Source organism: Geotrypetes seraphini, chromosome 9, assembly GCF_902459505.1.
Source record: "Geotrypetes seraphini chromosome 9, aGeoSer1.1, whole genome shotgun sequence".
Lineage (NCBI taxonomy): Eukaryota > Metazoa > Chordata > Amphibia > Gymnophiona > Dermophiidae > Geotrypetes > Geotrypetes seraphini.
In genome coordinates, this window is record NC_047092.1 from 64,037,805 (window position 1) to 64,059,452 (window position 21,648).

Consider the following 21,648-nt stretch of genomic DNA (forward strand, 5'->3'; position numbering starts at 1 on the left):
CTCTCTCCGACATCGCTTCTAGGTCCTGAGTCTAGGAAGTGACATCAGAGGTAGAGCCAACACGACGCAGGCAGCAGGTTCGTGATGCTGCTCGTGCCAGGAAAATTAAAGAGGTAAAGGGAAGGGGGGGCGCGTGTGCGGCAGAGGGGGGAGGGAGTGTCACTGCCTCAGACGCCGCTCACCCTTGCTACGCTACTGCCTGTCCCTCGCTATTTGAAACGAGATAGCGAAAAAGCACTCCTCACAGGCAGAACTGTAGGTGGACGACTCCTTTTCAGCTTAGAAGTAACAGGGATTTAACAGACTTAGGGCTCCTTTTACTGCGATAGCGTTTTTAGCGTGTGCAGAATTTTAGCGCACACTAAACCCGCGCTATATGGCATGCTAAGCGCGCTAAAACTGCTATCGCAGCTTAGTAAAAGGAGCCCTTAATTTTTCCTTATGTTTATGTTATAAATATGAAAAAATGAATTCAGAAATATCGTGTCATAATAAACTATTTAAATTAACATGGGGTCCATTGATGAATTTTGTTAACTCTGATTAGTTGGATTATGCCTTTATTTCCTATTTGATTTGATTATGAGTTCTGTCTATGATGTTAATTGTATGTAGTCAAACCTCGGTTTACGAGTGCTGCGGTTTGCGAGTGATTTGCAAGATGAGCAAAACATTTTTGCAAATCTTGACTCACCAACCAAGCATAGACTCGATTTGCAAGTCCCCCCGCCCGCGAACCAGCATCACCCCCCCATGAACCGGCATCGCCCCCCCTCGTGAACACTCCCCCCCCCCCGCTTGAACCAGCATCCCCCGCCCGCCCAAACTGAATGCTTACCCCCAATGTGCATGCCGGTGCCACATTGGGGGTAAGCATTCAGTTTGGGCGGGCAGGGGATGCTGGTTCGCGGGGTGTGTGGAAGCGCACCAGTGGCCTCGGGGGTGGGGGGGTCTTTTGGGGATGTGGTGGGGTGGAGCAGCGCCGGTGGCCGAGGGGAGGGAGGGGAGGTGAAACGAATCAAGCGAGTTTCCCTTACTTCCTATGGGGAAACTCGCTTTGATATACGAATAAATTGGCTTACGAGCATGCTTCTGGAACAAATTATATATCTAATGCACTGTTCTCAAATTGAAAATTAATAAAGATTTATTAAAAAAAAAAAAAAAAAAAAGAAGTAACAGGGATTTCAATGCCAGTTTCTTAAACCGCTTGAATCAGTTTGTGTTCACTGCTATCAGATCTAATTAGTTCCACCAAACAATAAAATAGAACCATGTCTTCCTCTGCAGGTGGAAGTCAAAAGCCCTCTTTCTACCAACTTGGCAACTTGCCTGTTTTAATTAGATGCAATGAATGAAGGCATTATTTACATTTTAAGAGGACAATGACATCAAATAAAATCATGGTACAAAACCCTTTGATACAAGTTTTCTGTGTAGTCACAATCTAATTATTTGTAGCAAAGGCAGACCATGAGATCAAACATTTTAGAGAAACTTTTCAAAGCATTCATATATAGATGCCCTACTGGTATTGGAAGTAAGTTACAAAAGGTACAAAATAAGAGTATTATTGATTTTCTTTCATTTTAAATTCTGTTTTGACTACCATTTCAACTTATATGAGGGGTTGCTGAAAAGTTCTCAGCCCCATCAACCAGCTTCATAAATTCTGAGCGTTATTTTGCCACTGTAGCTGAAAAGAGTGTTATACTTCCCCTTCTGTATTCACGAATTCCATATCTATGGATTCGCTTATTTGCGGTTTTAAATCAAAAAACGCATTTTCATTTTTCAGGCTATTTTAAGCCCTGTAAGCCCCCCCTTAAGCCTTACCTGGTGGTCTAGCAGGTTTTCGGGGCAGGAGCGATCTTCCCACGCTCCTGCCCCGTGCAGATCGCTCACAGGAAATGGCTCGAGAGACTATGGGAGCTCAAGGCAGCCATTTCCTGTGAGCGATCTGCACGGGGTAGGAGCGTGGGAAGATCGCTCCTGCCCCAAAATCCCGCTAGACCACCAGGTAAGGCTTAAGGGGGCTGATTTCAGGGTTTAAAATAGCCAGGGGAAGCGGGGTTAGAGGCAGAACCGGCCCAAATATTTTTCACAGTTTGTTTTAATATTCGCAGGCCGGCTCTGCCCCTAATCCCCGAGAATATGGAAGAGGAAATGTATTTTATTTCATAAAGCGCCAATTTGCAGAAATGAAATTCTACATGTTGACATTGTTTCAGATCATAGATTTAACAATATCCACATCATTCTTTTCTTGGTTGGGCTGAGATCCTCAGTGGATCCACAGCTACCAGGAGTTCCAGGCAAATACTGACTATAATTAAGGAAGAAACTAAGGATTTTAACACTGATGTTGTTATCCATCTGGGAACAAATGACCTGGCCAACAACTCCACACTTGCAGCACAGAAAGCTTTTCAGGAGCTTGGTGAGGGCGTGAAACCTTTTGTAAAGACTTTAGCTTTTTCTGAAATACTGCCTGCATATGGAAAGGGAGAGCAAAGAGTGAAAAACACAGAGGACTTTAATAGATGGCTCAGAGCCTGGTGTCATCAAGAAGGCTTCAGGTACATAGGAGGATGGGGAAATACATGGAAGGACAAGAAGCTATTTTGCACTGATGGGCTACATATTACTACAGGAGGAAAAAGAAACCTTGCAGAGAAATTTAGACAATATTTTTCTAGGCATTTAAACTAGAAGGTGGGGGTGGTGTATGTACGAAGGACAATTATAGAGACCACCCCCGGCAAAAGAAAAAATGTGATAGTAGTAAAGGCTGCAACATAAGCAATATCAGCAACTCATTTCTTAGTATTGCAACGGAAAGTGAAACGACACAAAAATCCATACGAAAAAGGAGATTATCGCTGAAAAATAGCTGGAAAGCGATGACCACAAATGCTCGCAATCTAAGCAACAAAGTTCATGATCTGCAAGCCCTGATATTAGAGGCAGATCTGGATATTGTTGCTATCACAGAGACATAGTTCAGTGAATCACATGGATGGGATGCAAACATACCGGGATATAATCTTTTTAGGAAGGACAGAGATGGTCATAAAGGTGGAGGAGTAGCTCTTTATGTAAAGATCAATATCCAAGCGACCGAAATGCAAGGGACCTGGGGAGAGGAAGAAGCGATATGGATTGCTCTGAAAAGAGAAGATGGAACTTCTATCTACGTGAGTGTAGTCTACAGACCTCCGACTCAATCGCAGCAAATTGATAAGGATCTGATAGTGGATATCCAAAAGTTTGGAAGGAAAGAGGAGGTTCTGCTGTTGGGAGATTTCAACCTGCCGGATGCGGACTGGAATGTTCCGTCTGCGGAATCGGAAAGAAGTAGGGAGATTGTGGTTGCCTTTCAAGAGGCTCTGCTCAGACAAATGGTGACGGAACCCACAAGGGAAAAAGCGATATTGGATCTGGTCCTCACAAATGGAGAGAGTATCTCTAATGTTCGAGTGGGTGCTCACCTGGGTAGTAGCGATCATCAAACGGTTTGGTTTGATATAACGGCTAAAGTGGAGAGCGGCCGCACGATACAAAGTCCTAGATTTCAAACGTACGGACTTTAATGCAATGGGAATGTACCTGAAGAAAGAGCTGTTAGGATGGGAGGACATAAGAGAAGTGGAAAGACAGTGGTCTAAGCTGAAAGGAGCGATAAAAATGGCTACGGACCTTTATGTGAAGAAAATCAATAAAAATAAGAGAAAAAGGAAGCCGATATGGTTCTCCAACCTAGTGGCTGAGAAAATAAAGGCGAAAGAGTTGGCGTTCATGAAATATAAAAAAACCCAAGAAGAGGAGAGCAGAAAGGACTACAGGGTGAAACTGAAAGAAGCCAAGAGAGAGATACGTTTGGCGAAGGCACAGGCGGAAGAACAAATGGCTAAAAATGTAAAAAAGGGAGATAAAAATTTTTTCAGATATATTAGTGAAAGGAGGAAGATAAAAAATGGAATTGCTAGGCTAAAAGATGCTGGGAACAAATATGTGGAGAGTGATGAGGAGAAAGCAAATGTGCTAAACAAATACTTCTGTTCTGTGTTCACAGAAGAAAATCCTGGAGAAGGACCGAGATTGTCCGGCAAAGTTACACGAGAAAATGGAGTAGATTCTGCGCCATTCACGGAGGAGGGTGTTTATGAGCAACTTGAAAAACTGAAGGTGGACAAAGCGATGGGACCAGACGGGATCCATCCCAGGATACTAAGGGAACTCAGAGAGGTTCTGGCGAGTCCTATTAAAGACTTGTTCAACAAATCTCTGGAGACGGGAGTGATTCCTGGGGATTGGAGGAGAACGGATGTGGTCCCTATTCATAAAAGTGGTCACAGGGATGAAGCAGGAAACTACAGGCTGGTGAGCCTCACTTCAGTTGTTGGAAAAATAATGGAAGTGTTGCTGAAAGAAAGGATAGTGTACTTCCTTGAATCTAATGGGTTACAGGATCTGAGGTAACATGGCTTTACAAAAGGTAAATCGTGCCAAACGAACCTGATTGAATTTTTTGATTGGGTGACCAGAGAGCTGGATAGAGGACATATGCTAGATGCAATTTACTTGGATTTCAGCAAAGCCTTTGATACAGTTCCTCATAGGAGGCTGTTGAACAAACTTGAAGGGCTGAAGTTAGGACACAAAGTGGTGAACTGGGTCAGAAACTGGCTGTCGGACAGACGCCAGAGGGTGGTGGTTAATGGAAGTCGCTCGAAGGAAGGAAAGGTGACTAGTGGAGTCCCTCAGGGTTCGGTGCTGGGGCCAATCCTGTTCAATATGTATGTGAGTGACATTGCTGAAGGGTTAGAAGGAAAAGTGTGCCTTTTTGCAGATGATACCAAGATTTGTAACAGAGTAGACACCGAAGAGGGAGTGGAAAATATGAAAAAGGATCTGCAAAAGTTAGAGGAATGGTCTAATGCCTGGCAACTAAAATTCAATGCAAAGAAATGCAGAGTAATGCATTTGGGGATTAATAATAGGAAGGAACCGTATATGCTGGGAGGAGAGAAGCTGATATGCACGGACGGGGAGAGGGACCTTGGGATGATAGTGTCCGAAGATCTAAAGGCGAAAAAACAGTGTGACAAGGCAGTGGCTGCTGCCAGAAGGATGCTGGGCTGTATAAAGAGAGGCATAGTCAGTAGAAGGAAGAAGGTGTTGATGCCCCTGTACAGGTCATTGGTGAGGTATTGTGTTCAGTTTTGGAGACCGTATCTGGCGAAAGACGTAAGAAGACTTGAGGCGGTCCAGAGGAGGGCGACGAAAATGATAGGAGGCTTGCGCCAGAAGACGTATGAGGAGAGACTGGAAGCCCTGAATATGTATACCCTAGAGGAAAGGAGAGACAGGGGAGATATGATTCAGACTTTCAAATACTTGAAAGGTATTAACGTAGAACAAAATCTTTTCCAGAGAAAGGAAAATGGTAAAACCAGAGGACATAATTTGAGGTTGAGGGGTGGTAGATTCAGGGGCAATGTTAGGAAATGCTACTTTACGGAGAGGGTAGTTGATGCCTGGAATGCGCTCCCGAGAGAGGTGGTGGAGAGTAAAACTGTGACTGAGTTCAAAGAAGCGTGGGATGACCACAGAAGATTTAGAATCAGAAAATAATATTAAAGATTGAACTATGCCAGTTACTGGGCAGACTTGTACGGTCTGCTTCTGTGTATGGCCGTTTGGAGGAGGATGGGCAGGGGAGGGCTTCAATGGCTGGGAGGGTGTAGATGGGCTGGAGTAAGTCTTAACAGAGATTTTGGCAGTTGGAACCAAAGCACAGTACCGGGTAAAGCTTTGGATTCTTGCCCAGAAATAGCTAAGAAGAAAAATTACAAAAAAAAAAATTTAAATTGAATCAGGTTGGGCAGACTGGATGGACCATTCGGGTCTTTATCTGCCGTCATCTACTATGTTACTATGTTACTATGAGAACCTCTCAGAACCCCCTCATACAGATATATTTCTAATGATGCATCTGATTAAGATTTTAAATTTTTGTGTGGGTTGTGTAAAATTGCAGGAGAACCTTGTGAGATTGGAGGACTTGACATTCAAATAGAAGGTTTAATTTGGACAAGAGCAAAGTGATGCACACAGGGAAAAATTAGTTACAAGATGTAAAATTCATATTGAGAGTCGCCACCCAGGAAAAGGATATAGACATGATCATGGACAATATGTTAAAATCTTTTGCTCTGTGCACGGTGACAGCCAAAAAAAAGCAAACAAAATGTTAGGAATTATTAGGAAAGGAATAGAGAATAAAGCAAAGAACAGCAAATTACTCCTATATCCTTGCATGGTAAGACTGAACCTTGAGTATTGTGTGCAATTCTGGTAGCCACATCGCAAGAAAAGATAAAGCAAAACTAGAAAAGGTACAGAGATTGAACTTTCTTATAAGGCTAGGGGTTTTTCTTGGCTTGGAGAAGAGATACGAAGGGTTGCTGAAAAGTTCACAAAGACAAAACACCCTATTTCAGAGTATCCGATATAAGGATGGAGGATGAAGGGTCTCAAAACCACTTGATTAAACCCCTCAGTATGTAGTATCAAGATATTATGGGTGAGAATGTTAATCCTTGACCCATATCACACTGGCTCCCAATACAAGCCAGAGTACACTTCAAATTCCACTTCCTACTATTTAAAGCTATAAACGGAGATAGCCCTACCTACTGAACAATTGTCTAACTCAATCCACCTGAACCAGACACAGGAGAACCCATACAATATTCACACAACCGCCAACCAAAAATGTCAAACGAAGAAAAATGTACGATAACCTACTGGCCACCAGAGCAGCGAAACTGGACCGACAACTCACCAATCTGCTGACTTCAACCACAGACTACAAAACCTTCATAAAAAAAACAAAAACCCTACTCTCCAAAAAAAATACATAAAACCAATATAACACAACCAAACAGAAAAACCACAACCAATCTGAAAATCCTCCTGCAATTACCAACTACTCCTTAGCAAACTAGAAAATGTTCTTAAACTATTCCTTGAGAGAACTCTTGCTTTCCAAGCAAGTCAACAGAACGGCTGGCTAGGCAATCTCATCAAGCACTCCTCATCCTACCTTAACTTCAGAAAACTAGTTAAAACCAACCTGTTCAACCGATTTGTAACCAAGAACTCTTAAAAGCCTCACCCCTGTACTCTACTTACTTGCACTTGATGTCCCTACAATGTGACTCTCACTCTCTCTCTTCCTCCCTACAAATATTCATGTATTCAAAGACATCATTGTTATTCTATGACTTTACTGTATTCAAGGACTTCATTGTTATTTCTTCGCTGACTGTCCAGCTCTTCTTGTTGTAAACCGCCTCAAACTACTTTGGCTTTGGCGGTATATAAAAAATAAAATTATTAATATTATTATTAAGTACTTCTTAATATCTTAACAATATGTACTTCTTATTATCATAACAATTCTTATGTAATCCGCCTTGAACCGCAAGGTAAAGGCGGAATAGAAATCACTAATGTAATGTATTGCTTAACACTTGCTGTTGTTTAGAAAGGACGCTTTAAACTAGCTCCTGTAGAACCCTTGATAAAGCCTTTGTATGGCGAAACGGGTCCCGTCGGGGCAGGCTAGTGATTCTGCACATTTAAAGATAAGTGAAAATACTAACTGCTGTGATGTTTCATCGAGAGTGATTCAATTAACTAGTTAACAACAGCAAGTGTTAAGCAATACATCAAGGAGGAGGTGGTAATATAGGTCAATAATTAACATTCTAACCCACAGGTGTCGAAGTCGGTCCTCGAGGGCCGCAATCCAGTCGGGTTTTCAGAATTTCCCCAATGAATATGCATTGAAAGCAGTGCATGCACATAGATCTCATGCATATTCATTGGGGAAATCTTGAAAACCCGACTGGATTGCGGCCCTCGAGGACCGACTTCAACACCCCTGTTCTAACCCATAAAATCTTGGTACTACATACTGAGGGGTTTAATCAAGTGGTTTTTGAAACCCTTCATCCTCCTTATATTGAACACTATGAAGTGGGGTGTTTTATCTTTGTGGATGGTTCCAGTTAACCTCACTTCACCATAGGATAACATGCACACGTTAGCGTATGTTTAGCTCGCGCTAATATTTAGCGCACATTAAAAAGCTTATCGCACCTTTGCAAAAGAGGGGGTTAAACTTGGAAAATTCCATAGACATTTTGCAGTTTTGAAAATGGGCATATTTGGTACTGGATTTTTGGTGAATCTTCTGCAAAAAGTCCAAACTCGGTTCAAAGAAGAACGACCAAAATGATAAAGGGGATGGGCCTCTTCTCGTACGAGGAAAGACTAAAGAGGTTAGGGCTCTTCAGCTTGGAAAAGATATGATAGTTATGGGGAGATACGATTGAAGTCTACAAAATCCTGAGTGGTGTAGAACGGGTACAAGTGGATTGATTTTTTACTGCATCAACATTTACAAAGACTAGGGGACATTTAATGAAGTTACAGAGTACAGTAATACTTTTAAAACCAATAGGAGGAAATATTTTTTCTACTCAGAGTAGCTAAGCTCTGGAACTCGTTGCCAGAGGATGTGGTAAGAGCAATTAATGTAGCAGGTTTTAAAAAAGGTTTGGACAAGTTCCTGGAGGAAAAGTCCATAGTTTGCTGTTGAGACAGACATGGGGGAAGCCACTGCTTGCTCTGAATCGGTGGCATGGAATGATGCTATTTGGGTTTTTGCCAGGATTTTGCAACTTGGATTGGCCTCTGTGAAGACGGGATACTGGGCTAGATGGACCATTGGTTTGACCAGTAAGGCTATTCTTATGTTCTTATAGATGTCATATCGAAAATGGCCCTCCAGAAGTTGCATGCTCAAACCCCAGTGCTTGCAACTTTAAGGGGACATGGACCTGGGAAGGGCATGTGCGAGTTGGGGGGGGGGGGCGTGTCAGGCAGTTACATACACGGATTATAGAATACTAACAACTATACACCTAACTGCCTAGTTAGGCAAGATAATTTACACCAGCCATTGAGCTAGCATAATTGCTCACATCTAAAAGTAGTCATGTAAATGCAGACTTACACTAGTATTCTATAATGTCAGTTGTGAACTGCCATTGCAGAATTTACACTTAACGCGCATCATTCTTGCACAGGGGTGAGCAACTCCGGTCCTCAAGGGCCGGAATCCAGTCGGGTTTTCAGGATTTCCCCAGTGAATATGCATTGAAAATAGTGCATGCAAACAGATCTCAAACATATTCATTGGGGAAATCCTGAAAACCCGACTGGATTCCGGCCCTCGAGGACCGGAATTTGCCCACCCCTGTTCTAGCACCTAACTTTAGTCAACCTATAAAGAATTATCCCTAAAATGCTTCTTTGTTTACATTAAAGAACAGTTGGAGGCTAACAGCCTCTTTTATAAAGCCGCGCTAGCAACCATAGAGATTTAAAGGGCTTCGGGGCTGTTGCCATGCGGCTTTGTAAAAGAGGCCGTAAGAGTTTGAGTTTTCTCCTGGCAAATGGTTTAACACCGTTCAATGCTGTATTGGAGGGCAGTGTGAGATCAGTGCACATGGCTGAAAAAATATGTCACATGGCATGAAAATATATAATGAAGCACAAACATTTAAAAAAATAAAACAACAATAATAGTGTTGGCTGAAGGGTTGTGGTACTCAGACCTCGCTGCCCTTTGAGCAGCATTTATTTATTTAATTAATTTGTTTTCTAGCCCATTGTCCCCAAAGAGCTCACAATGGGTTCCTCCCTGCTCTCCTTTTTCTCTCTCACCAGCATTGGTGCCTCTTGCCCCCCTCCTCCTCCCCCCGTCTTCATTGGATCTAACTTTTACAGCAGCGAGAGCATGTCGCATTGGTCAAATTATTGTGTTTTCCTCCTACTCAACCACCAGCATCACACCAGGCTCACGCACACTCTCGTTTCTACCACGACCTGGAGTGATTAACGCTCCAATACTATTCTGATGTTCATAGGAATTCTATGAGTGGTCGAGCATTCAGTGGTCCGGGCCTTGGTAGAAACCTCTCCCACGGCTTAGTAAAAGTGGTGGTGGGAAGGGAGGGGGGTTAATGTAATCATGTACTTTAATATTACTTTTACTAAGCTGCAGTAAAAAGTGGCCTTAGCACATGCTTATGCAGGTTTTACCTATGTGCTAAGGCCATTTTAACTGCAGCCAGCAAATGGCCAGTTTTCTATTTTTTTCCATTAATAGCCATGTGCTAATGTTCTCATTAGCAGCCATTTAAAGGAATTACTACAGGAGTACTCACCAACACCTGTTTCATAAGAGGTAAGGGTTGACATTTAGCAAGTGGTAATACGGATGCATTAACTGATTAGTGCAGGAATGCCTGCTCTCTGCCCACAGACACGACACCTCCAACAATTTTTTAAAGAATTTTAGCACGTGGGTGGAGCCCGCCGATGTGGAATTTATCCAAAGGACACCCGAGTGTGTTCCATAGTAAGGTATTTTAAGCCACGGTAAGTGCTCACTAGTGCTTACTGCAAGTTAGCAAAAGGATCCTAAGAAAATTAATAATATATGTCTTCTACTGCATTCTTACCAAATAAGGACACACTTGTGACCCCAGGCCAAACATAAGCTCACACTGTTTGTTGACATCATACAGTACACCCGGCAGCTGAAAAGCAAGTTTGTATGCACTTCCACTGGGTTTGTCAAGAAGGCATTCCCCATATCCAGTACTGGAAAACAAAAAACAAAAAAGCAATATAAATTGCATACATTTGCATTTCTAAAAAGTACATTTTCAGAAGTTAAAGAATTTATAATGGTTAGCCTCGGGCTTTCTATAAATATTTTAAATAGCGCCGATTGTTTACGCAGCAGTATAAAAAGATTACAAAGACATGATCAATTTTAATTTACAACCACTGACACCAGTGACTCCCCACTAGATCTGCAGTGCATGGAATAAATTCACACTAATTTAGCTGCTTATCCACCTTCAGTGAAATAACATACATATAGGCCTTCTTTTACTAAGACATGATAGAAGTTTCTACCACGGCCCGGGATGCTAAATGCTCTGATGCTCACATGTATTCTATGAGTGTTACATTACATTTACATTTCTAGACAGCAAAATCTTACAGATCGATGCAGTTCACAAAAAGATAAAAACTGGGCATTCCCAGTGATCTGCAAAACTTGTCATAAGATCGTATTAGTGCTCTAGAAATTTTGTCAATAATATTGATTTTAGTAGATTTCTAAAATGTAAGTAGGAACAAGACTTTGGGCTCCTTTTACGAAGGTGCGCTAGTGTTTTTAGTGCACGCACCGGATTAGCACGTGCTAGCCAAAAAAATTACTGCCTGCTCAAGAGGGGGCGGTAGCGGCTAGCGCACGTGGCATTTTAGCGCGCGCTATTCCGCACGTTAAGGCCCTAACGCGCCTTCGTAAAAGGAGCCCTTTGTGAATAAAGAGCGTAACTCCATGTCCCAGCTCACTGCCTGATAAGCAAGCAGAATCTCTTTCTGCTGGAATCTCGAGTACAACCTCGAGCTGGGGGGGAAGAAAAACAAAGTTGAGTTGCGTAAAGAATGGTTTGGTGTAAACAAAATTAGGCTTGGGCTAGTGGGAGTTCTGGTCAGAAGTTTATGTGGCACCTTTTTTGTGAAGTTCACAGCAGTGCCCTTTAAGATGCCCCACTGCTCTGTTGCCATGTCTGGGTGGCCAGTCCATCACATTGCTGGCCTCACCCACGTCCGAAAGGTCTTGTTCTGGACGTTTCTGACTTGGACAAATTTTTGGTCGAGAATGTGGTATAAACATAGGCATAGTGGCAGTCTGGGCGATCAAATAGACGATTCTCAAAAAAAACATTATCCTTTAGATGTATTTTTCGAGAATGGACATTTATAACCCGCCGACTTTAGGCAACTAGTGCCCTACCGTCCAAATCGGACTTAGATGTATTTTTTGATTTTGCCCCTCCATGTACATTAGTATTAGATCCCTAGTAAGTGTAAAGTTATGATAAAACCTTGAATTGAAAAACTTTGCACTGTAACTATGGCAAATTGCAACCTGTAATCTGTATATTATGCATATTGGTATTAGATCCATAGTATTTATCAAGTTAGGATAAAAACTTGTACAAAAAAAAAACAAAAACCAGCTTGTACTATAACTATGGCAAATTGTAGCCCGTTAACTGTATATTATGTATATTAACCTATAACCTGTTCTGAGCTCTTTGGGGAGAACGAGAAAGAAAATAAATAAATAAAATCTAGTTCAAAGAGTCATATATTCAGGATGCAAATATCTAAGGGAACAGCCTCTGCTTTAAAGTACTATACGGACTAGCCCCTAAATACATAACCAACCTTTTCTCCTTCTCAGCCAACAGACACAAGAGAAGCTCACACTCGAACTCCCACCACCCCACCCCCCCCCCCCAGTTAAAGGATGTAAACTGAAAAAATGTCATGAACACCTTCTATCACATCAGGCAGCATTATGGAGTAAAGATCTAGAACAATTGCTCTTGCCCACTACTTATGAGGAATTCAAGAAGCGCCTAAAAAATATATCTGTTCCTGAAATATCTAGACAGCTGACCCGTACATCTCTTTCTCCTCAATACGGTTCTCTTGGCCAATAAGCACTTTCTTTCACCTCTTTTAAGTTCTATCAATTTGTACCTTCTTTTAATCTTTTGTAAACCGCATAGAACTTCACGGTACTGCAGTTATTATTAAAATGTTATTATTATTAAACTGTTATTATTATTAAGATGCAAGCAAAGAGCAGCTCTCAAGACAAACATATCTAACATTTACAAGGTAGTAAATAGAGTTGTGCCTTCGATGTATCTTAAAAAAAATAAAAATTGAGAGCTACATATTCTATCATTTTACAATTACCATACATGTGAAGGACAATTCTAGAACTAAGTACCTGTCGTAATGCATTCCTTTGAGCACATGTGTGTGTCAACAAATGGCACTTATGGGCATTAGCATCCTATGTGGTATTCTACATTGGCACATGTAAATGCTGTGGCACACAAACCAAAAATGAGACAAAACTGCTCCGATCCTACAATCTTAGTAGCAAAATGGTATGGTCCAGGTGGATTTTTATTACTATATTTTTTAGCGTTTTACCTTTATAATTGAATTTTCATGGTTTTATATGGCAGTGTTTAATAAATTATCTCCAGAACATCTGTATCCACAGTTTTTGTTTTCATCGGTGGATTGTTTTCACTGTGGATCATCGGGTCTCTCCATTTTTCTTTGTTGTGGCAAGATACTAATACTACTACTACTACTACTATTTCTATAGTGATGAAAGGCATATGCAGCACTGTACATTTTAACGTACAATAGACAGTCCCTGCTCAGAAGAGCTTACAATCTAATTTAGACAGGACATTTCAGGGTTGGGGAGGTTATTGTGGGTATAGGTATCTGACAGCAGTGAGGGGGAGTTAAGAGTTGAAAGCAGTTTCAAATCCCAGCTAAAGGCCCACTTTTTTGAACACTACCAGGGACGGAACACGACGTATTGATATTAAGATATTGAAAAAACCCAAAAGAAATCTAGTCTGCATAACATGGATTAGGCTTAAGGATATATAGATAAATATCTTGCTGTTATGTGCTTTATTTCTGTCTGAATAATGTTTTAAGATTATGTACATTTCTGTTATACCCTTTACCTAAGTATAGGTGGGTTGAAAAGGTAGGAAATAAATAAATAGACAAGAGGTAAGAAAAAGAAGGAATAATGCCTTTATATTAATCATTGATAGCATCTCATCTGGTAACTGTATCCACGTTGGTTCCATTACCCACAAAGGGGCATCAATAAAAAAGGAGACATCCAGATAAAAGCCATGAAAATAGTGCAGAGTCTGTACCATAAGATCTGAGAAAGGAAATGTAAAGAGCTAAGGGGCTCATAATTGAAAGAGAAAAACGTCCAAAAACCGGCCTAAGTCGGCACTTGGACGAACATTTCTCAAAAACGTCCAAGTGCCGATGATAAAACCGGGTTTTGGATGTATTTCTAAACGACCTAGGCCTTCATAGTGCCGCTCAACGTCCAAAGCTAAACGGGGCATTTCGGGAGGCGTGTTGAGGGCGGGAGTTGGGCGGGACATGGGCCGGCTTAGACTAGAGGTCTTCACGGGAACGGGGATCGTGGGAATCCCGCGGTTCCTGCGGGGGTCCCACGGGAATCCCCCCTAGCCCACGGGACTCCCACGGGGACCCCACTCTAGCCAACGGGACTCCCACGGGGATGGAAGGCTTTGGAAACAGGGTTCGTCCATATAATATAATGGACACGTCAGCCATAGTAAAAGAGGGGGTTTATAGAAAACAAACAGAAAACGAGCTTAGGCGTCTTGGGGGTCTCCCTAGGCTCCCGGAGGCGCCTTCAGGCCTGCCTGGGGAGCATTTTTTTAAAAAAACGTGCATCCCGATTGGCTGATTAGACAGCTGTAGGACGCCTACAGCTGACTAAAATCGGGACACACTTTTGGAGAATCAGGGCCTTAATGTAGCGATTTTCCACTTTTTTTATGCCACTGTGGAAAAATATGGAACAAAAAACCTGGAAAATCGCTGGACTAAGTGTATAGCCCCCGATGGAGACTGCCCCGACTTTGTTGGTTGGGCTGAGAACTTCCTAGTGCTGAAAATCAATGTGAAGCTCCAACTTCTTTCTCCTGCCCTAAATCTACCCCCTGTGGCCACCCACTTTTTACAGTCTTGAATTTTGGAATTTAGTGCAATTTTGAGTATAAATTTAAGCAGTCAGTCTTAGTAAATTCTGAAAGAGGCCAATTCAAAGTACAGGAAAGGGATCAAAGAGACTCTTGTAGGAGTCTAGGTTTCAACAGTAGTTCTCACATTGAAAAAGAATCTAGGCCAATGCTGGCACCCAGAGAACTCTTTGATATAATAATGTCGGGTATCCCTGACAATGAGTAGGAATAAGCAGCCAGACAGGCTTTGTTGCCCTTATCTGACACCATTTCTCCATTTTGCTGCGTTTCTGCCAAACATTCTAAACTTGACAAAGGGCTGGATTCACTAAGCCCACAGATCTGATCCGATCCGATCCAATCCATGGCCGTGGGGCTGATTCACAAAGCATCCTCATGCAAATGAGGGCGATCGGAATCACGCCCCCAACCGACTGCACGGATCGCTCTCCAGCGATCCCAACGCATGCGCAGACCATCTTCTTTGCCTGTAGATGGTCTGGGCATGCACTGGCCCACTGTACCCGGCAGAGCTAGAAACTTTTTTTTTTTCTTTATTTTTTGGTTCTTTCAAGTTGCTGCAGCTTCAATTGAAAAGAACCAGGCAATCCTTCACCATAAGTCAAAGCATTTAATAAGGCAGACAAGTTATGTTTTGGAAGGCTTCAGGCTCGGCAGGATCAAAAAGGAAGCTACCTCAGGGAGAACAGGCAATGGCAATTGTCCACACATTTTTACTTCACAAGCCCATGGTTTTAACCCGCTTTAAACCAGCGGGTTAAAACCACGGGCTTGCACTGCGGGGAAGGGCAGGAGAGTCGGAGCAGAGAGTAGGGCAGCGAGTCAGGCAGAGAGCAGGGCAGTAAAAGCAGAGAATCGGGGCAGAGAGCAGGGCAGTCAGAATGGACCTGAGCAACCGGTCCTCAGCAATCACTTATTTTTTGATCGGCCAGCCCAGTGGGTGTCCCTCATTTTTTTTAGTGAATCACTGCCTGCCTACATTTGCATGCCGTTCCCCCTCATTTGCATGCGCAGATCGGATCAGAGGTTGATCAGCATCAAGGTTAGTGAATCGGGTCGGGAAACAATCGGGTCGCAAAGTGGTCGGGATACAATCGGTGTCCTTAGTGAATCTAGCCCACAGTACAGGAAAGGGATCAAAAAGTCTCTTGTAAGAGTCTAGGTTTCACCAGTACTTCTTACATTGAAAAAAAAAGTCTCTTAAGAAAAGGAAGCGGGTTTCTCTGTGTCTGGAGCATGCAGAAGAGAACATTAACTACCCCTATTATCTCTATAAGCTTATCTATGAAAGAATGTGAAAGGTTAAGGGCTCCTTTTACAAAGCTGCGCTAGGGCCTTAACGCGCGGAATAGCGCACGCTAAATTTCCGCATGCGCTAGCCGCTACCGCCTCCTTTGGAGCATGCGGTAAATTTCTAGATAGCACGTGCTAATCCGGTGCATGCATTAAAACCGCTAGCGCGGCTTTGTGAAAGGAGCCCTAAAGCTCTTTTGTGAAGAAAGAGACACACATTTGGCAACCATCGGTTTAATAAAACTTCTTGAAAACACAACTGGTTACAAAAAAAATTGTTTTTCTTTTCATATACATTATCGACTTTGTTTGCGCATTTCTTCTTCATTTGCTTATACTTCCAGACTTACTCAAGAAATTCAGTGATATACTTTTGACTGCATTTTGACCAAGTCCATGGATTTGTGTTATAAAATAATGTTGGAGCCATAACGTGGAACTGATGTTTAAATCCAGCTTCTTTGCATTTAAAACTGTCATCATGAGGCATATTAAATCTAAAAAAAGGATAAACAACAGGAAAAGAACTATGAGCATACAGCGTCCTAACATGGAAACTTGTTTTGCTCTGGCAACAATAAAAATAAGATAATGATATTGGTCAAAATCAATCACCTCATTATTTGAACACTCTATTCAATTTCTATTTACAGTTTGACAGTTTTCAGAAACAAGTTATTTCTCTAAGGGCCCCTTTTACATTATGCTACCCCTCCATTCTTACAAACCAAGTAGTGTTGCTTTATGAGGTCAGAAAAGGTATTGTAAGAGGCAAATTATTAAAGGAGAACAGCCCCCAAAATTAGCTGACTGTATATGTAGAGGGAAGACATAGATTTGTTAGAAAAGTTTTCTGGTAAATATTTGATGATCTATGAAAGATAGATGGTTTCAGCCAGAGAGGTCAGACAAGGAGAAGAGAAGAGAAATAAGTACAGATTAAGGAAGTGTTCATCAATACAAGACCCAGGGACCAGTGGCAGACCCTGGAATCTTCTGGGGTGCCCCCGCCCCAGTTTTCTTTCTGGGTTGCTTTCTTTCCTGCTACTCTGCCTCTCTATCCAGGCTCAGAACAGAAAGTAGATGGGGGAAGACCCGCATGCTTGAAGGACAAGGCATTTCTCAATAGACAAAAGAGAATGCATTTGAAAATGCTCACAGCTTTAAGGATATTCCCCTGAAGGTGATCTGATGGGAATGAATGTCATTGACATACACTGGTCAGCAGTGTCGTGGCCCCGCATGAGAAGATATCTGGAAGGTCCACTTCAGCTCATTAAAATCCAAAGTGGCTCCAGCTTAAAAAATTAACAACCACCACTGGACTAAGGTGTCAAGCAGGGCAGAAAAGGGGAAGTGCAAGGTATAAGAATAACCCAAAATGATGTCTTAAGATATATACCAAAAAAAGAGAGAGGCTCAATTTTTTAAAAACACATTATTTCCTTTTTTCAACTCATGAGAATTGTTGATTTATTAGTCATCGTTCCACCGATTAAAAAAAGAAAAAAAGAAACAGTAAGAAAATTTTAACTTACAGCATATACTTACACATGTCCTAGTTCATGTGCTATAGTATAAGCTGTGCTTAATCCATTTTCTTCACTGATGGAACAGCTGCGATATGGATCACACATAGTGCCTAACTCTGCCAAACCTGAAAAATACACCATTTACATATTAAATTCATAAAATTTTATGTATTGTTAATGCCGTAGCATATACAAAAAAGAAAAAGAAATAGAATAATTTGTAGGATTGCCAACAAGCTCCAGATTCATCCAACTGGGTGAGCTAGTCTTGAGTTTACCCCATTGCATGCAGGGACTTGTAGTCTTGCTATTCTAAGAGCATGCACTAGGGAAATCAGAACAACAAGTCTCTGTGCACAATGGGATAAACCCACTGGAATAACCCAGGCAGAGAAATCCAGAGCCTTTTGGCAACTCTAAGTATTTGCATCATTCAGTGATAGCTTCCAAGGAAAACTTATTTACAAGAGCATCATTTGTGTATTTTCACCTATTCTGCATTTACCTTTCTTCTACCCTTAAACTTCTCTAACTTCAAATGGACAGAAATCACATGTAGCTAGTATGAGCAATTGTAGGAATACAAGCTTTCAAAAAAACTTCAATCAAAATATAGAATTTCCTTATCTAACAAAAAGAGTCTCCAGTTAGATGGATCATAAAGGGAAGATTAGGTTCTTACCTCGATAATCTTCTTTCTGTTAACACGACATACGAGTCCTGACAAGTGGGTTTACTTCCCCTAATCATGAGCTGTTATTTCTTCAGCTTCGCCTCCTTCCCCAGTGGGCTGTACTGCCTCTCTTCAGGTTGCATCAAAGCAGTCAATAAGCACTAAAATAGGAAACATAAGAAGGAGGGAAACGGGAAACTTCCCCGACAAGACACTTCTGTTCTGCTCTGTAACAAGTATAACAAACAATGTTAATCCAAACATATCATACAAAACAAAGTGTGTGCAGACCTCTCACTACTCTGAGTGATTGTCAGCTAGATTAAACTCTTTGTATTTGTAGCTCAAATATTACCAGGCTGGACTCTGTGATTCTTGAACAGGTTTCCTTAACATCAAACTTAAACAAATAATAAATACACTCACAGTTCTGCAGATCTTAAGGCAGTGCTTCTCTCACAGAATCAACACTTCTACTGGCACATCCAAGCTATAGGGAAAGCCAGGAATGTCTTCAGCACAGACCCTGTGCTAGAGGTAATATTGTACTTAGTTTCTCTCACAAGCTGTAACTACTAACAACTTCAAGTTTGAAAGCTAGCAAATCCAAAGTATAGAAATAGATTCGGGAAACGATGCCTTCTCTATGATTTCTCTACAGCATGTGGAGCTAAAGATGAAGCCTGTTTCTTCACAGAACAGAAACAAACAAAAATGCAGACTGTGTACAAGATGCAGGCAAAAATTTATTGTACCAAAATTAAAATGCAAATAAGTAAAATAAAACCCTTTTACCAATCAAGGGACCCGACACGGTCCATGTTTCGGACAAACCTTCGTCAGGGGTCCATGGTGAAAAAGGTTGGGACATACCATAAAAAAATGAAGATAAGTAACAAAGTGCCTGTATATTGTGTTCGCCGAGGATCGCTGCAAAAAGTAAAGCGTCTCAAGGAAACAGTAAAAAGAGGCTTGGTAAAAGGGTTTTATTTTACTTATTTGCATTTTAATTTTGGTACAATAAATTTTTGCCTGCATCTTGTCTGCAGTTTTGTTTGTTTCTCCTGCTTGGTTTTTTCTGTAGACAAAGTTGGACTTTCTCCTTTGTTTTGTCTTCACAGAAGAGAGACAGACTACAGTCACATGTTTCCCCAATGCATTCTGGGTGTTTGGCTTAAAGACACACACCCTCACTGTTTATATATCTAAAAATAAGCCCTCTGCACTGCAGTCATGCACACCAAGAGCCAGGGACTCCACTTACTAAGCTCACAACAGTGTACACTATTTACATCTTAAACAGCACTCTGTTCACATGAATATGGGGATAGAACAAAGTGGAATAACCAATCCATCTATTTGAGTGCCACCAGCACTAACATTCGTGGAGTTTGTATACTCTCAAATGCATTTGTAATGATACCATGGCATTCTTGTCATAATACCTGACTGGCAGGAGAAGATCTCAAGTTCTGGACAGACATACTTATCTGAGCCATTAAGCAGGTGAATAATTACACGGATAGGACACGGTCAGAACTCATATGCCGTGTTAACAGAAAGAAGATTATCAAGGTAAGGACCTAATCTTCCCTTCTGTTACACAGAGCATATGAGTCCTAACAAGTGGGACATATCAAAACAGTCCCTGGAATCTAGGATGGGACATATGAGCCTACCCTTAAAACTGATGACCCATCTCCAAAGGGAAACTGTGAGAGAAACATAGAAAAACATAGAAAGAAAGAAACATAGAAAGATGACGGCAGAAAAGGGCTACAGCCCATCAAGTCTGCCCACTCTACTGACCCACCCCATTAAGTCTGAGTGCATATGACTTAGTTCCTTAGCTCGACCTTCGTAGGGATCCCACGTGGATGTCCCATTTATTCTTAAAGTCGAGCACGCTGGTGGCCTTGATCACCTGCACCGGAAGTCTGTTCCATTGATCCACCACCCTTTCTAACATAGTAACATAGTAACATAGTAGATGACGGCAGATAAAGACCCGAATGGTCCATCCAGTCTGCCCAACCTGATTCAATTTAAAAATTTTTTTTTTTTTTTTCTTCTTAGCTATTTCTGGGCGAGAATCCAAAGCTTTACCCGGTACTGTGCTTGGGTTCCAACTGCCGAAATCTCTGTTAAGACTTACTCCAGCCCATCTACACCCTCCCAGCCATTGAAGCCCTCCCCTGCCCATCCTCCTCCAAACGGCCATACACAGACACAGACCGTACAAGTCTGCCCAGTAACTGGCCTAGTTCAATCTTTAATATTATTTTCTGATTCTAAATCTTCTGTGTTCATCCCACGCTTCTTTGAACTCAGTCACAGTTTTACTCTCCACCACCTCTCCCGGGAGCGCATTCCAGGCATCCACCACCCTCTCCGTAAAGTAGAATTTCCTAACATTGCCCCTGAATCTACCACCCCTCAACCTCAAATTATGTCCTCTGGTTTTACCATTTTCCTTTCTCTGGAAAAGATTTTGTTCTACGTTAATACCCTTTAAGTATTTGAACGTCTGAATCATATCTCCCCTGTCTCTCCTTTCCTCTATGGTATACATATTCAGGGCTTCCCGTCTCTCCTCATATGTCTTCTGGTGCAAGCCTCCTATCATTTTCGTCGCCCTCCTCTGGACCGCCTCAAGTCTTCTTACGTCTTTCGCCAGATACGGTCTCCAAAACTGAACACAATACTCCAAGTGGGGCCTCACCAATGACCTGTACAGGGGCATCAACACCTTCTTTCTTCTACTGACTACGCCTCTCTTTATACAGCCCAGAATCCTTCTGGCAGCAGCCACTGCCTTGTCACACTGTTTTTTCGCCTTTAGATCTTCGGACACTATCACCCCAAGGTCCCTCTCCCCGTCCGTGCATATCAGCTTCTCTCCTCCCAGCATATACGGTTCCTTCCTATTGAAGAAGTACTTCCTGGTGTCACTACTAAATTTCCCTCCTCTAAGTTTAAGCGGGTGCCCCCTTGTGACCGAGGGTCCCTTGGGAACGAATATGTCGTCTTCCAGCTCTACATGACCTGTGACGTATTTAAATGTCTCAATCATGTCACCCCTTTCCCTGCGTTCCTCTAGAGTATAGAGCTGTAATTTGCCCAGTCTTTCTTCGTATGAGAGACCCTTGAGTCCGGAGACCATTCTAGTGGCCATCCGCTGGACCGACTCGGCTCGAAGCACATCTTTACGGTAATGTGGCCTCCAGAATTGCACACAGTATTCCAGATGAGGTCTCACCATGGCTCTATACAGTGGCATTATGACTTCAGGTTTGCGGCTGACGAAGCTTCTCTTGATACATCCCATCATTTGCTTTGC

At 42.1% G+C, this 21,648-nt stretch overlaps 1 protein-coding gene across 3 annotated transcripts in view; it reads right to left on the bottom strand.

Moving 5' to 3' along the window:
- Positions 1 to 21,648, bottom strand: part of ADAMTS20 (ADAM metallopeptidase with thrombospondin type 1 motif 20) — a 223,301-nt gene that overhangs the window by 136,115 nt on the left and 65,538 nt on the right. For all 3 annotated transcript variants that reach the window (XR_004540714.1, XM_033959656.1, XM_033959655.1), the window contains exons 8-10: positions 17,655 to 17,760; positions 16,454 to 16,600; positions 10,605 to 10,746 (exon numbers count right to left, since the gene is read on the bottom strand). Coding sequence is in view for 2 of the 3 variants with exons in the window: in XM_033959656.1 (XP_033815547.1) it covers positions 10,605 to 10,746; positions 16,454 to 16,600; positions 17,655 to 17,760 (395 nt within the window). In the remaining variant the exon portion in view is untranslated. The remainder of the gene's footprint in view (positions 1 to 10,604; positions 10,747 to 16,453; positions 16,601 to 17,654; positions 17,761 to 21,648) is intronic.